Source organism: Bacidia gigantensis, assembly GCF_019456465.1.
Source record: "Bacidia gigantensis strain McMullin 20006 chromosome Unknown contig_246, whole genome shotgun sequence".
Lineage (NCBI taxonomy): Eukaryota > Fungi > Ascomycota > Lecanoromycetes > Lecanorales > Ramalinaceae > Bacidia > Bacidia gigantensis.
The window spans coordinates 1,089,307-1,104,167 of NW_025408602.1; the positions used below are offsets into that span (position 1 = coordinate 1,089,307).

The following is a 14,861-nucleotide window of genomic DNA, read 5'->3' on the forward strand; positions in this document are numbered from 1 at the left end:
CTAGATCAGATTTCTTCTTGCCGTTGGAACTTTGACTAAGACCTTGTATGCAATCACCCACATCCTTTTACAAGGCTCATTGAGTAATCTTCCCACCCTTCCCTATGTGCATCGCTTTGAATGACAGACCGCGAACGCCCTCTAAATGCATTTTCTGGATGGCGATCCAACTCCACGCTTTCAGAACAGGCCCAATAAATCCTCAGTCGTCTTCTTTCCCCCTGCTGCACTGCCACCAGCGAGTTGTTGATTCGGCGGCGGCGGCTGACTTGTCGCATTCAAATCCATAGCAGCAAAGCCACCGAGGATATCCTCATTTGTCATTCCTCCTGCGTGTACGGCACCATTCATTTGCATAATACCACCGCTACCCATTGAATCACCGCTGCCTCCTCCGCCCATACCATTGCCTAGGCCCATTAAGTCATCGATTCCACCCATGACGTTCGGCGGTGGCTTTGTCGGTCCGGCGCCAACGACAGCAGGGCTTTCAATCCGCTGTGGCGTTCCAGCTAGCCCTTCGAGCCCTGACATGCCTCCAGCTGGGTCCTTCTGCGCTGATGCTGGTGCAGCACCATCGAAATCAATATCGAGCAGATTCTCTGCATTTGCTTGCGTGGGAGGCACCCCTGAAACGCCTGCTGCTGCAGCCGCAGCAGCCAGAGGATTCTCACGCGCATTCTCCATTTGCTCCTCTATGGCGGCTTTCTGAACAGCATCGGCTCCGTATCGTCCTTGGCCTATGAAGCTTTCTGGTGGTTTGTGATATACACTTGCGAGAGTGCTGAGTTCTGTGAGTAATCTGTCTAGTAAGGGTTGGGGAAGTGATTCAATGGTAGTGGTTATTGGTGGTTTGTCGGAGAGGACGATGTTTTGCGCTATCTGCGGATTCGAAGATAGGAGCCGCCAGTATACATATGCTCGATCCCTGACGTCGGGGTTGTCGTTTTCGGCAGTAGCGGACTGAAAGATTTTCTGGACAAGGGTTTGAGACTGAGGGAGTTGCGGGCGTTTGAGGAAGAATTTGACTACTGCCGTAAGGATCTGAAGCTGTGTCTTTACACTTGAGGTCAGCAAGTTTGACGAGAGAAATAAACGTCCAGAACAGCTTACCTGCGTGAATTCTTCAATAAAGCCGTCGACGAAGCCCGAGAGTATGTCGCCAGCGTTACTAATCTTTTCAGCGTATTCGCCAACAATCCAGATCAGAGAACCCCGAGCACTCGGCTCATCAAGGTCTTCTATGCATTTGCAGAGGTCAGGTATTATGCCTTCGTAACCCGGATACTTTCGGAGTATGTCCTTGATGACTACGATTACTTCCTGAACGACGTAGTTTACTTTTGTGTTAATCAATTCGAGCAACGTATTCACGCATCTTTCCGTTGCCGTCTCAATTTTGATCGCAACTTGTCCGATCGCTTTGACGGCACGCTTGACGATATCCATGTCTACTTCGAGAGCGTATTCTTTTAGCTCCGCCAGCAGTTGGTCCACCGTCTTGTCGTTTGCAATTCGAACCATAATCTCAAGCTTTTGAAACTTAATGTAGGAGGGGTCATTGTATTTGCAGAAGAAGACGCGGAGCTCTTTGCTCAAGATATCCGGCTGTTTCTGGAGGAGCAGGTCGATGTTCCGAAGAGCTACATATTGCACTTCTGGTGGTGAGGAAACGAGGGTGACTGAGGAGCGTTAGTCAAGTCGAAGGGGGAATCTTCAGGTTGATCCTACCTAAGGGAGGAGCCATCTTTTTGAGATAATTCTTAGCAGCGTCTTGGTTGATATAGCGCATATGAAGAAATACTACTTTTACAGCAGCCAAAACTACACTCGGGTTGGCGTGCTGAAACTGGGGCGCGACTCTTTCGCAAACATGCTCTGCTTCCTTCACGTCTGAGGCTTTATATTCTGCAAGGGTAGAAAGTATTGTCACTCGTCCCCACTCGGTGCATTCGTTCAGCGCCATCAACATTTTCTTGAGCGAGTGTGGTGTTACTTGTAAAGCTTTCGTCTCCGGTGCTGCCTCACTGATCTCTGCCAAAGCCGTTACGCAGTTCGCAACAACCATAGGGTTTGGGTCACCCATCAACTCTTGCAGTGTTTCAAGGAAACCATTCTCTAGACAGAGCGCCGGATTCAAATCGAACAATTTGGCAACGCATATTGCAGCGGTCTTCCTCACGTACGGACTTTCGTCCTTTAGGGTCTTCCTTAGAGGCTCCTCCATGTAATCCACCATTTTGTCTACCCTTATGCAGCCCATCGTCCTAATAGCTAGCGCACGTACCAAGGGGTTGGGGTCTTCTGAGTCTTGCACAAACGTGTTCACGGCTAATATACAAAGATCCGGATGCGACTTTGCGTAATTCATTAGGTAGAGATAGACTAGCTTTTTCTGATCCAGGTCTGCAGTAGCTATGTTCTTCAGGACATCTGGAAATAAAGCTGAAACATCTTTTCCTAGTGTCATGGACATTATGGTCTTCTGTATTGCTTCCTTTCGTTCGTAGGCATACTGGGATACGAGTCCAGCTCTAAGCTCGAAGGTCTCGCCCTTTCGCGGCGTCCCGAATGACGCCCTCAATCTATTCACCGCCATAATTGGACGGTAAAGTTGTCGTTGTCCCCAAAGCTGTAGGTAGCTTTTCTCTACTCAAGTATTGTGCCGTGAGAGGTGGTCCAGAAAGAACGGATCCCGCAATGCTATCTGCCAATTGAATACAGTCTCCCAGTGAATTAATTGCCTCCGATTTTAAGACTTCAGATTTGAAGTATAGGGGGCATCATGTGCGTTTGCTGAGATGCTGAATGTGGAGTGAGTGCCTAGAGACGATGCTGTTCACAAAATTACAAAAAAGACTTCTCGCCCGCAGCGGGACCTCGAAAGCTCCATCCACGACTAGAAATGCTTAGTGATGCTTAGCTGTCATGGTACGTTGCCCACTCTACATCGAATCCTCAACTCACCGCGCAAAGGCTAGCTTACCAAATCTACGTCGCCTCTTTGTCGACGCGAGGACTGAAGCTGAGGAAAGTGCATACTCAAGAAATGCTGTCAGTGTTCTACCAAGATTATAGCACGCAGCCCTGACTGAGGTCATCTACAGTTTTACAATTTGATTCTCTTCATGTCCTCGGTCGCTGCCTTCAGCTTGATTGCTCAACGCATGAACCCGGCCCGGAAATCGGTAGGACGTTGATTGAGGCGATCAATGTTCATCATACAGTACCGACGGCCATTACAAGCGAACTCTGGCAGCTTACATGTACAGTTGGCCGCAGGAGGAAGTCGAGACGATTCAGTGGAGCGACCATCTTTGGATGTGGTGGACGATTGACCTCAATCCGTCTCTTCTCCGTCATCATCATTCAAGAAATCAAGACCCTGCAGACCTTTTGCGATTCGCCTTTTTGGTCTTCTATCAGCTTCGTCATCCACTTCTTGGCCATGGTCGTTTCCCCATGCTTTGTTGCCTGCTTGAACAGCTTCCAGATCTGCCTTTAATTCCCTCTCCTCCCGGATCTGGTCCGCCTTTTCCTTCGAATAACGCCCCTCCATACCCGCGTCGGACAGCATCACCCTAAGATGCTTGATCTTGGCCTTCGGGGTGTCATGTGGCGCTAACTCTTTGAACCACATTTTTCGGATGCCACACTTTACTAGCCATCCTTGGAGCCGCTTAATCTCTTCATTATCGGGGTCTACTGTGGCTTCCGATATTCTCATAGGTTTGCTTGCACTATTGGACTTATTGATTTTGGGCTTTGACTCTGACTTCTGACGCTTCTTCTTCTTTGTCACTTTGGGTTCGTCTAAGAGTACTGACATGTCACTCTCCGAGTCTTGAGCTTTGGCACCATTTGAATTGGGCTTTGGAGCTTCCAGATCTGTATTTGCTTCAGATTGAGAAGAAATTAAGTCCGCTCTCGGGCTTCTATTATGGCTCTTTGTTACAGTATCTTTTGGCTTTGATTCTCTTTCGCTCAAGGAACTCCCGACCTTGGGTATACTTTTCTGCTTCTTCCTTGGCTTCGCCTCCGCTAACTCGCTGGAAGCGCGTTTAGTTCCACGATTCTTCGGGCTGGACTTGACCGGTGGAGGTAGTGGATCCGCATCTGTTGGCGAAGCGCGCTGCCCTCGACTGCCCTCGATGTTCTCATTATGGGCATCCTAATTATAGAGTTAGCATTCGCATGAAGCTTCCAGTATTTGGAGAATGCTTACCACTTCCGATTGAATGACGTCCTTGCTTCTGTCCTTCCAATCAATGTGGTTCTTGAAAAAGTCCACTTCCAAATCTAGCTGCTCTTCCACAGCTTTCCGAATGCGCTTCACGGTAAGATTTCCTAGGTCCTCGCGCTTGTAGACATTGCGAACAGCATCTTGAAGAGCGCGTTCCAACTCCGAATTGGAGAGAACGGTGTCCGATCGAGACGTATCAGACATGAGGAAGACCCTAAGATAGCGAGAGCAAATATTCGTGCAAGAGAATGCCGCAGCGCGTTCTGCGGATGAATGCCAAGACCTACCCGGCTTTCGACAGCCTCGTCCAAGCAGCCTCAGCACCTAAGGAGCCCCCAAAGGTCACTCCCATTAGCACTGAAATGAATGACCCGTCAAGTATGTGATCAATTATGGAAAGCTATTCACTTTCGTCTTCACCACTATCCTCAGCTTCTTCAGCTTCCTCGAGGTATGTGATGAATGGCTCGGTCAATCCTCTAATCTGACCCATCTCCCCAGCACTACTCTTTTCATCTTCCCACCATTGTAAAACACCCTCCTCCTCTATCACATCCTGATCGTACATCTCCTTAGCAATGAAAAGAAGCACCTGATCTCCTTTAGGTCTACCAACCAGCTCCTTCTGCACTATCAACAAAAGATCGACCTGGTCTGATTTTTGCTCTGCGGTCTCATCTAAGATGATCCTCCTAAATAAACTTTTGTAATCAGAAATCACCTGCTGGATCGCGTCTCGCAGGCTAATACTCTCAGTGATATTGAAGACGTGTCGGACGAAAGCCACAACAACGGCGTGTCTGACCTCATGCTGACTTGCATCGACAGACATGCGGTAGCCATTGAGCTCCAAGAAGATTGTATCCGCTGCATCACCTTTAGTAAGACCGTCGAGAATGCTTGCTGTGGCCTCAATTTGAAAGTCTCTATTTTGAGCTGTTTCGTCCGAAGGATCGGAGCGGAAGCTGCTTCGGCGTGATGAGTCCCTTGGCTCGAACTCATCCTCTGAAGCAGCAAAGGTTGAAATTGATGATTGAGAGCTCGCCGCAGAGGAGTTCTTGTAAGGGAGCCTCAAGAACAAATTGTTTGAGGTATCAGAATCATTGTCAAGGCCCTTTGTGTTCTGTGAGCCGTTCTCGCCCGATCGGACTTTAATGTCACCAACTGTCTTGCTACCTTCAATGTTTGATTTGAAGGCAATCGTAGCACCAGGGGAAATGACCGCCGAGCGTTGAATGGTGACAGCGCCTGCTATGATAGTTGGCCCTTCTATTCTTGCAGAATCCCGAATCTGTACATCGTCCCATACGAACGTGTTCTCGAGCGTAACGTTGTTCTCAATATTGCATCTTCTCCCCACAGTGCTGTTCAAAATCAGGCATTTCTCTCCGATACTGGTTCCGGCTCCAAAAGCGCATCGACCAGAGATCTTGGACGTCATACCGAACTGCACTCCTTGCTCTTGGTATAATCTACCCTCTCTCGATTGATAAGTCTGATCAGTTAGAAGGTTACTGTCAGGGCAAAATGGGTAGGTCCGTTTTGAAAGAACGTGACGCGTAATTGCATCATAGGCTTTCAAGCTTGCTACTCTAGCAGCGAAATGATCACTTAGTATGTGCGCATGTACAGTCTTTCCGTTCAGTTCGTGATCTTTCAATACGCCGAATAAAAAGCTTCTTCTCAGACTCTGGTAATCAAAATTCTCCGTCCACAATGCAAGCACATCCGGAGTGCAGATGTCGATATGTGGGTCTACTAGATCTTCACGAATTTCTATTTCGAGGTGTGACGTTAAGGAGTCTGGATCGAGCATCACATGCCTATCACCATCCGTGCTACTCAGTTCCTCATAGTGTAGACACCTTTCCGTTTTAGGGTCCAGTACAAAAACAGGTTTACGTCGTCTGCTACGCAGCACCTTTCCCGAACCCTCTTCTCGCAGAACCATGGTCATGATAGCATTCTTGTCCTTTCCTTTCCGAGAGCGATGTCTTGAAAGCGCAGAAGCCAGATTGACATTCGAAACAACATCGCCGGATACGACAAGGAAGTCGCCCGTAACCAAATCTCTATTGTCAAGGTCGCGCATGCAATCGCCTACAGAGGTGGCAGTAGTCTTGATTAGAGTGAGCGATTGAAAGGGAGAGGAGGATCGCTTCCATCTTGAGATACTACAACACAAAGTTCAGCCTTTGTAGACTCTGCGACGATTGATCGTTAGGGACAGGAAGATTCTTGAGCTCACTTGATATACTCCTCTAGTTGGTCGGTATGGTTGCCACAGTAGACAAAGACTTCTTGAACGCCATTGCTAGCAAGAAATTCGAGCGTGTACTCAATGATCGGAGTATTGGCGAGTGGAAGGAGACACTACATTCATCAGAATGCCCCTGTCGCGAAATTGAAGATCCTTTCGTACACGGGGTGTATCTAAAGTGAAAGGCCTGAAACGGGTCTCAAATGAATCCGCAAGCACCTAGACCTCTAGCATGAGCAGTGGCCAGCCCGCGGGGGGATTGGCACTGACTATTGCCTGCAACGGCCCCTCCCTCTGTTCTTCCTGCGGCTTCGGTTTGCCCTTGGAAGGCTTTGCGTTCTTTGGCGCCATAGTTGTGAGCCACTTGAGCCACTTGATGCTGGTGAAGAATGGCTTGGTCTTTGGTGGGTGTGGAGATGACTACACAACGGCAACGGTGTGACGGGTTCATGCAGGGACAAGACGCGGCCAAGCGTGAAGGTTTGAGTGGTGCCGAGAACCTTGAATTGGTACGGTCGGCTAGGAAAGGCGATATCAAAAAAGAAGTCTAGATCCTTTTCGACAGTCTCGAACGGCCTGGATGTTCCACCCCTTGCAATAGATATAGCCGTCACTGCACCCCCGCCCCTTCCATCACTGCTCATGAACCATGAACCAAGTCTTCAGGACCCATTACCTGCCGTCATCTGAAAACAGATCGCTACAAAACACGTACTGCCCAAAAAGCGGGCGTATCCCAAAATATCATAATAAGTAATCTTTCCCTTCAAACACAGACGACAAATATTGGCAATCGAAATAGACAGCAGCAGTCTGATCTTGAAATGCTGATCCCCTTACTCGAATGATTCGCATTTTCGCAAGGCTCGGCTTTATGCAAATGCTTTTGAAGCCGTTAAACACAAAGGAGAAGAGAGAGGGAAGAAGCCATAATTTCATGTCTCATCACCTGGCTCTCCCAGGCTGCATCTGGCCCATCGGTAAACTTTGATCGTAAACCCGTTGGCGTTTCTGGTCGCTACTTATCTCATCTGGCCCTAGCTCCGATATCTGCCTTCGATGCGGCATCTGAGGCTGACCACCGATCGGTGTGTGCGGTGGCTGGTATGACATGGGACTTTGATCGGAGCTGTACGCGCTAGCTGAGTGTAGAGGCTGCATGAATGACTGAGAAGACGCTCCTTGGATTGGGGAGATGCCTGAGTACGGGCCTGGCGATTGCCAATTCGACATCGTCGAGGGAGAATCGGCTGGAGAGTTCTCCTCCTTGAGCGATGTTCCTACTGAACTTTGTGGGATTGGGGGTGGATTGGGCATCGGCTCCATCCCATCAGGCATTCGTTTGAGATGACCAAGATGCTTGTCAAGCATGCTCAAGAGGCCCTCTTTCGTGAATGGTTTCGGCAAAACATCATTCATACCTGAACTTGATAAGCACACCATCAGTGATTCTAGAGGCAGAATTTACCATGCTGAAAGTACATTGAAATATCGTCGCTACGGATGTTAGACGTCATTGCAACAATCGGTGTATGATCGAACTGTCTGATCAAATGGCACGCAGAAACACCATCAAGGTTGGGCATGATGATATCCATCAGGACCAAGTCATATTTCGATCCTGCGTTCATTTTGTTGACCGCCTCTAAGCCATCAAACTGGTCGATGTCAACATTTTAAAAAAGGTCAATTGATCTGGAAAACTTACGGCACTGTCGATTGCGCAATGGAAGGAATACAAAAATTTACTACCAATTCGCCGACACGTTGGATCGTCTTCAACCAGCAGGATCTGTGGTGCCCGCGACCAACCCGGGTCGACTTGGGTGCTCTTCTTGCGATTTGCGATGCTCCTAGTATCAGGCGCTTCGGAGTCCTTAGACGGCAAGGGATAAGGAATATTCGGCAGATGTTCACTGTACGCTGGGTCTATGCCGTTGGGCTGGCCTGCAGGATACACCACATTATCGCCATCATACGGGTGGTGCAGCTTTGCATAAGGTATTGATGTGCTAGACGCTGCCGATGTTGCAGCCTTCTGGTGCCCACGATTTCCATCTGGTGGTGGAGTCGACACAAAGCCATTGCCCTGGTGAGCCAGATCATGGTTCATATTCTCAAGAGTCTTATAATTCAACTGCTCGTCGGCACTAAGGTCATTAAGCAAATTGGACGCCTTTTGCAATGGCGAGGCTGGTTCGTCTTCTAGAGGCGACATCTGATGCTGTGTCTCTACATTTGAGGAAGGCCCCTTGGTTTCCATTTGTGCAGCGAACGGGCCGCCAACCCTGCTGTCTCGCCGCTGTCTCGCGTCGACCGAATGCAGGTAACTCATGACATTCTGCATCACATGTTCGTGATTGACCACCGTTTTCTGTACTCCAATGAGTTCCTGAACAAGCATTGAGTGATGCACGGCCAGGTCTTGATGCCTCTGTTGAAGCTGTTCTAGCTGTTGTTGTGTCGCTACGAGCTGAGTGTTGACTAGATCCATCTGCTGTGTCGGTCCGGTCTCATCAGCGACCTGTGGTGCCTTTCGTGGAGCCGGGGCTTTGCGACGGATATTGTCCAAGGAGTCCTTGCTGTTCGCCTTGAACTCTGGATGTTTGAATTCCCAAGCCTACATATCTCAGTTGTGTCCTGATTTGGAAGGAAGCTCTCAGCTCACGCCAGCGCCATAAGGGGACGTTCCACCCTCTTCGTTATTATGCCGCACCTTGTGAAAGTCGTACTTGTTGAGCTGGCGGACGAAGCTCGCAAAGTTGCTGTGCTTGAAGTGCTTCGGGAGGATGGACTTGGTGAACTTTTCGTTCTGCAATCATGGTGAGTAAGGGGCCTCTAGCCGGAAGAAGAGTATACCTCGAGGACTACGAAGCTTCCACCGTCATCCCCCCATCGGACGACCTGCGAATATGACGGATCTTCAAGCATTCTTTGGCCAAGACATCAGTCAAGATTGGGGCTCTCGGTGAAGCGCATCATACTTATAAAGCTTTCGTACCTATGCTTCAATTAGCATCGCCGGAGCTTGGAATGCGTCAAGGGGGGGGAGGCATTACAAAGTCACTTGAACTGTTGGCGCTGGCGGCGCTGCCAGCTTGGCTGCCGTCCATGATCAGAGAACTGTCGCACCGGTACAAGCAGGCTACACAGGTTGGCGACCCAGGATAGAATGGGCGTGCAGAGGCAGGTGCAGAATGCGAAAGAGATCTGGGAGATATTGGCGAGGGGCCGTGATCGACGGGGGTGGCTGCTTCGCTAGTACGCATTGGGATCGAGCCTATCTTTTTCGACATTTCGGATGCAACTCTTCTCATTCTTGGGGACTAATTATTGTGCCTACGCATCGTTGCACGTTTGTGGCTTTATCATCTGAGGACTGCGACCATAGAGAGACAAGACGCGCACTGGTTCAGTGTTAATTGCAGTGCTGCGAATTGTAGCTTGCGCGCATGATGCATGATGCCTTCATGCCGGCACATGCTGGCCCAGGGAGGTCTTCCCTGGGGACTTGCTCGTACCGTTGATGCTTATAACTTAGTATACTTTCCGGCCAAGATACCTCCGTACAAGTTATTGAAAGCAGAAGATCGCAAGAAAGCCCATGTGCTCCAGGGCTTGATGTCAGAGTGTATACAGTGGTTTCCACAACGGCCTGTCAAGCCTCTGCCGTCAATGGATACCCTAAAGTAACGATTGTATCCTGCTAGAAGCCGGGACAACCACCAGAGCAACTCGGTCGGGCATTTCGGGCGTTAGACTCTGGATTCTGCGCGTAGTAATGATCACGCTATGAGCCCCGGGCAGCAGCCTTCCAGGGGCATCACCACTGAATAATTACTCCCCCGCATCCTTCAAGGGTGCCGTTTTTGACGCCATTCAATTGATATCGTCGCAGTGGCCATTCAATCCTACAAACAATCCATGAGTCTTCTCGCACGTAACTGTCTCCGCAAAGCATCGAAGTCTCCGATACTGCAACCCAGCTCTGTTCGCTTGTTTCATCCTACAGTTGTCAACATGGTCAAAGTCGGTGACTCAATCCCTTCCATCGAACTCTACGAGACTACGCCGGCCACCAAGGTCGACTTGTCTAAAGAGCTCAAAGGCAAGGGTCTCATCATCGGCGTCCCGGCTGCGTTCAGTTCGTGCCCCCTTTCTCTTCATTGGGTCCATTCATAACAGCCGTAGGTCCATCCTGCTCTGCAAAGCACATCCCAGGGTATGTCGAGCATGCTGAAACGAAAGATGCCGGCCAAGTGTTTGTTGTATCGGTCAATGATCCGTTCGTAATGGCCGCTTGGGGCAAAACTCTTGACCCCACAAGTAAGACTGGTGTATGTCCATCATCATGCGAAGAAGTCTGTAGCTGTCCCATGAGCTGACAGCGTTGACCAGATCCGCTATCTTGGAGATCCCGCAGGCAAGTTCACCGAAGCTCTTGATCTCACTTTCGACTCGGCCGCCATCTTTGGCAACAATCGTAGCAAGCGGTACGCGCTGGTGGTCGAGGACGGGAAAGTCAAGAGCGCTCACGTTGAACCTGATAACACTGGCGTAGATAGTAAGGCCTTTCTTCAGCACCCACTTAATTCTGTCAATTATATACTGACTATATACATAGAATCTGCAGCAGAGAATGTGCTTGGTTGAGTTTGTTGAGGGTTAAGCCATGACATTTTGCACGAATTGCTCTACGCATGATGTACGAAGTAAGACTTGCGGTGGCTCAATAAGCGGCAACCGATGCTTTAGATGAACACGATCATAGCGCACTCATAGAGGAGAATTGAGCCTTTCTACATCGGCTAACCCAAATGGGAATCCATTTCTTTACATGCTGTCCATACCACGAGGACTTGACGAATTCCAGAGCTGCGATAGACCGTATACCGCAGGAACGACAATCCTTAATCCTTTATCTGCAGTCTCCTATTCAATCATGAAAGGTGCAGCTTCAACGCCAATCTGTGCGTTGAGGCGTACAATGGAAAGATGTCAGGCTAATGCTCTCTAGCGGCACCAGGCGGTTCCGTTCGTCGGTTCGTCAACCCTATTGATTGCCAAAGTTGCGTCATGCGCTCGCGGGCGGCGGGAGGCGCTCTCGCAGGGTTTAAGGGCCTAGATCTTCAAAGATCTCTAGCGCCATCTACATTTCCTGCTTTTCTTTCCCTTCAATGTTTGGCAGAGCTCTCGGGAAAGTCGCCAGGATGAGTACGTATACCACGGAGCGGACGTCACCCTTCGCAACGGCGGTCGTCAAGGCTATGAGAAGATTGTCCGTAGGCTTCAAAAAAAAACCACGATGAGTGACGCACTAATGGGCTTGTTTACTAGGTATCCGGAGGAGCTGGCAGATAAGAGCTTCGATAACACTGGGCGTACGCAAAGGAACAATGTTGCTAGGGCTCCGACCGCGTCTGACTGAAATCACAAGTCTTGCTAGAAGCACCATTTGACCCAATTCGGCGGCAAATGAACTCGGTTCTGCTCACGATCGATTTGACCAAGGCCGTTGCGGACGAAGCTATAGAGCGCAAGGATTGCGTTGTTGTCTCCTATCGTTCGAGCCCCTAGCCTGCAGAAATATGACGGCCACTGAAGACCTACCCACAGATCCAATCATCTTTAAGGGTATCAAAGCCCTCACGCTCGCCGATCCTCAGCAGCAATCACTCCTACGCCTGGCGCTTGAAGGAATAAGCGTCTACAGCCCACATACCGCGGTCGATGCAGCGCCTGGCGGCTTGGGCGACTGGCTTGCAGACATCGTGACGGGTACGTTGCCTGGTCCTGAACCACAAACACACACGGCCGAAGAGGGGCGAGAGCAGGCACCAACCCTCGATGAGAGTGAAAAGCGGCACAAATCAGATGAACAAGAGAAGCAATTCAAGAAGCCTAGTAGGCCCTCACTACTCCAAAGAGCAAGCACCTACTCAAAACCAACATATCCAAAAGCCTCCGACCTCGATACGACTTCCGACCTCAACCAGTCCGAGATCGAGCATACTCGCAGCGTCATCATCCCTGTGGAAGGTGTCGCAGGTCATGAAAACGCGGGCTATGGTCGACTAGTCGAGTACGCAGAGCCGCAGCCCCTCACGCACCTGATCGAACGAATAGCCCACGGCGTTGGTTCACCAAAGGGGTTTCCCGTCGCAATACCGCAAAGTCAACAGGTCGAGGACATCATCATCAATAGTGTCGGTGTGTGTGCAGGATCAGGGGCCGACATTCTCAAGCGTTGTGATGCAGATCTGATTTTCACGGGAGAGCTTTCGCATCATGACGCCCTGCGCATGACAGAGCAAGGAAAGTGCGTAGTCACACTTTTCCACAGCAATTCTGAAAGGGGATACCTGAGTAGTGTAATGAAAGATAAGTTGACCAAGGTATTGAAAGAGGAGTGGGAGTCTGTGAGGACAGGGATGAAGGCGGAGATTGATGGGCGGGATGATTGGAATGAAGAATGGCATGATGCAATCAAGGACGACGATGTGCTCGTGGAAGTCAGTGAGAGGGACCGAGATCCTTTCGGGGTAGTCATCCTACAGACGAAACAGGAGGGCAAGCCATTGAGATGAAGTAAACGACTTTTGGGAGGACCTTTTGTATTGTTGAATCCACCTGGAAATGATTGGACTTTGGGTTGGTTGGATTGCATTGCCTCAGGCGAGCTGGCGGTTCGAGGGGTGGTGGGTATCGATCGGAAGAGATCTGGTTTATGATATATTGAGGCTATGAGGAGCTACTAGGTCCACGTCCGTTGAGATAAACCTGATTGAGGTTGTTGCATTCGTGAGTTTCTCTCCGTATTTATTTTGAAAACAGCAATCCCGTTGTGTGGAGCAGAGGGAACTGGCGGATTTCAATGTGCAATGTGTAATTTGACGTAACTCGAGGCATCAACTTCGATCCGTGGAAGATCCAATGAATCACTTTCACCTATTTAATCTAGATCGCGCCAAGTCCAACTGCTTTCCCCTATGTATGTCGTTCGATGACTTTTGCGGTTCCTTCCTAGTGAGCATTCTAACGACACAACCAAAACAAGTCGCTCATTGCGAAGATGAGAACTTAGAGCTCCCACAATGTCCGATTCATCAAGCGGCACCTCCACACCCTCATCCTCCCGCCCACCAAATCAATCCGCCTCCTCCTACCTCTCGTACCCCGTAAGCCATATAGCGGGCTCTCTCTACCGCCGCCTGACCGACCAAGGTCCTAGCCGCTCTCGATCACCGTCCTCGAAACGATCCATACCCGCCCCGACCGAGAAGCCTACGCTTGACGTACACAATGGTTTCTACACACCTCCCCACAGAGACGCGTCCCCCTTCCAGCCTCCTCCACTTACTCCGCTCACCCTTTCCGGAGCCTCGGATTCGACTATACTCTCCAAAGCAATCGCCGAAGAAATTCGCCTTCTCGTGCCTCCGCGACTCCAGCTATCCGAAACCTGGAGCCTAGTCTACAGTCTTGAGAACGACGGGGTCAGCCTAGCGACGTTGTACCACAAATGTGCCTATGCAGATCTACAGCGGGGATGTGGATTCATACTGGTAGTCCAAGACGCAGCCGGTGGAGTACGTCCTCCTCCCCTGTTTCCTCCGAAAACAGAATGCTCGACTGACCAAAAGCCACAATGTCTAGATCTTCGGCGCCTATCTAACCGACCCTCCCAAGCCTACCTCCTCTTTCTATGGCACAGGCGAGTGCTTCCTTTGGCGGGCTTCTCTATCTCAAACCACATCTCTACTCGCCAATCTTCCTCCTCCACCATCCGCAGACACGGAGAGAATGGGTCGAAGCACCACCATCGCATCTCCTACCTCGCCTACTCTATCCCCTGTGACTTCACATTCTCAACATGCCGGGACGAGCAGTGGCCCACAGCTCATAAGCGGCGGCGCTGACAACGTTGGTGATGGGCTAGGCCCAATGGACTCCATTAGGTTCAAAGCTTTCCCGTACAGTGGCATCAACGATTACTTGATTCACTGCGAGAACAACTTCTTGAGTGTTGGAGGTGGAGATGGGAAATATGGGTTGTGGCTTGATGGGGTTTTGGAGGCGGGGGTTAGCAGTGCCGGATGCTTGACGTTCGGGAATGAGGCGTTGAGTGAAGAAGGGGAGAAGTTCGAGGTCGTAGGGGTGGAGATATGGGGGCTTGGGACTGGGGACTGAGACGCATAAACGGCATGTGAGGCGCTGAGAAGTGTACACTCGCAACGACAAGCGACGAAATGGGTCGTAAATGGGCTGTTCGATAAGCTTGAGTGATGGAAGACTGACGAATGCGAATTTCCATCAACCGCCATGCTTCGTTACATAAGCAAGAAAGGTGCAGTCGAA

The 14,861-nt window shown here is 50.1% G+C and overlaps 6 protein-coding genes across 6 annotated transcripts; 3 read left to right on the plus strand and 3 right to left on the minus strand.

Moving 5' to 3' along the window:
• Positions 1–180: 180 nt before the first annotated feature.
• On the minus strand, positions 181–2,599 carry KY384_005949 (uncharacterized protein; the record flags this gene model as incomplete). Its single annotated transcript, XM_044814446.1, has 3 exons — positions 181–1,056; positions 1,114–1,682; positions 1,732–2,599. 3 exons carry the CDS (start codon positions 2,597–2,599, stop codon positions 181–183), a joined length of 2,313 nt encoding a protein of 770 aa, XP_044668596.1.
• A 741-nt stretch (positions 2,600–3,340) lies between these two features.
• KY384_005950 (uncharacterized protein) lies at positions 3,341–6,854 on the minus strand (the record flags this gene model as incomplete). The annotated part of the gene is made up of 7 exons (XM_044814447.1): positions 3,341–4,171; positions 4,226–4,457; positions 4,531–4,600; positions 4,652–6,417; positions 6,492–6,616; positions 6,666–6,722; positions 6,774–6,854. 7 exons carry the CDS (start codon positions 6,852–6,854, stop codon positions 3,341–3,343), a joined length of 3,162 nt encoding a protein of 1,053 aa, XP_044668597.1.
• Positions 6,855–7,448: 594 nt separating this feature from the next.
• On the minus strand, positions 7,449–9,616 carry KY384_005951 (uncharacterized protein; the record flags this gene model as incomplete). The annotated part of the gene is made up of 7 exons (XM_044814448.1): positions 7,449–7,924; positions 7,972–8,161; positions 8,212–9,123; positions 9,172–9,315; positions 9,363–9,435; positions 9,488–9,504; positions 9,563–9,616. The coding sequence occupies 7 exons, from the start codon at positions 9,614–9,616 to the stop codon at positions 7,449–7,451; spliced, it is 1,866 nt and encodes a 621-aa protein (XP_044668598.1).
• Positions 9,617–10,523: 907 nt separating this feature from the next.
• On the plus strand, positions 10,524–11,156 carry KY384_005952 (uncharacterized protein; the record flags this gene model as incomplete). Its single annotated transcript, XM_044814449.1, has 4 exons — positions 10,524–10,647; positions 10,725–10,840; positions 10,902–11,067; positions 11,128–11,156. 4 exons carry the CDS (start codon positions 10,524–10,526, stop codon positions 11,154–11,156), a joined length of 435 nt encoding a protein of 144 aa, XP_044668599.1.
• Positions 11,157–12,091: 935 nt separating this feature from the next.
• Positions 12,092–13,090, plus strand: KY384_005953 (uncharacterized protein; the record flags this gene model as incomplete). The annotated part of the gene is made up of 1 exon (XM_044814450.1): positions 12,092–13,090. One exon carries the CDS (start codon positions 12,092–12,094, stop codon positions 13,088–13,090), a length of 999 nt encoding a protein of 332 aa, XP_044668600.1.
• A 507-nt stretch (positions 13,091–13,597) lies between these two features.
• KY384_005954 (uncharacterized protein) lies at positions 13,598–14,693 on the plus strand (the record flags this gene model as incomplete). Its single annotated transcript, XM_044814451.1, has 2 exons — positions 13,598–13,999; positions 14,160–14,693. 2 exons carry the CDS (start codon positions 13,598–13,600, stop codon positions 14,691–14,693), a joined length of 936 nt encoding a protein of 311 aa, XP_044668601.1.
• Between the last annotated feature and the right edge of the window lie 168 nt (positions 14,694–14,861).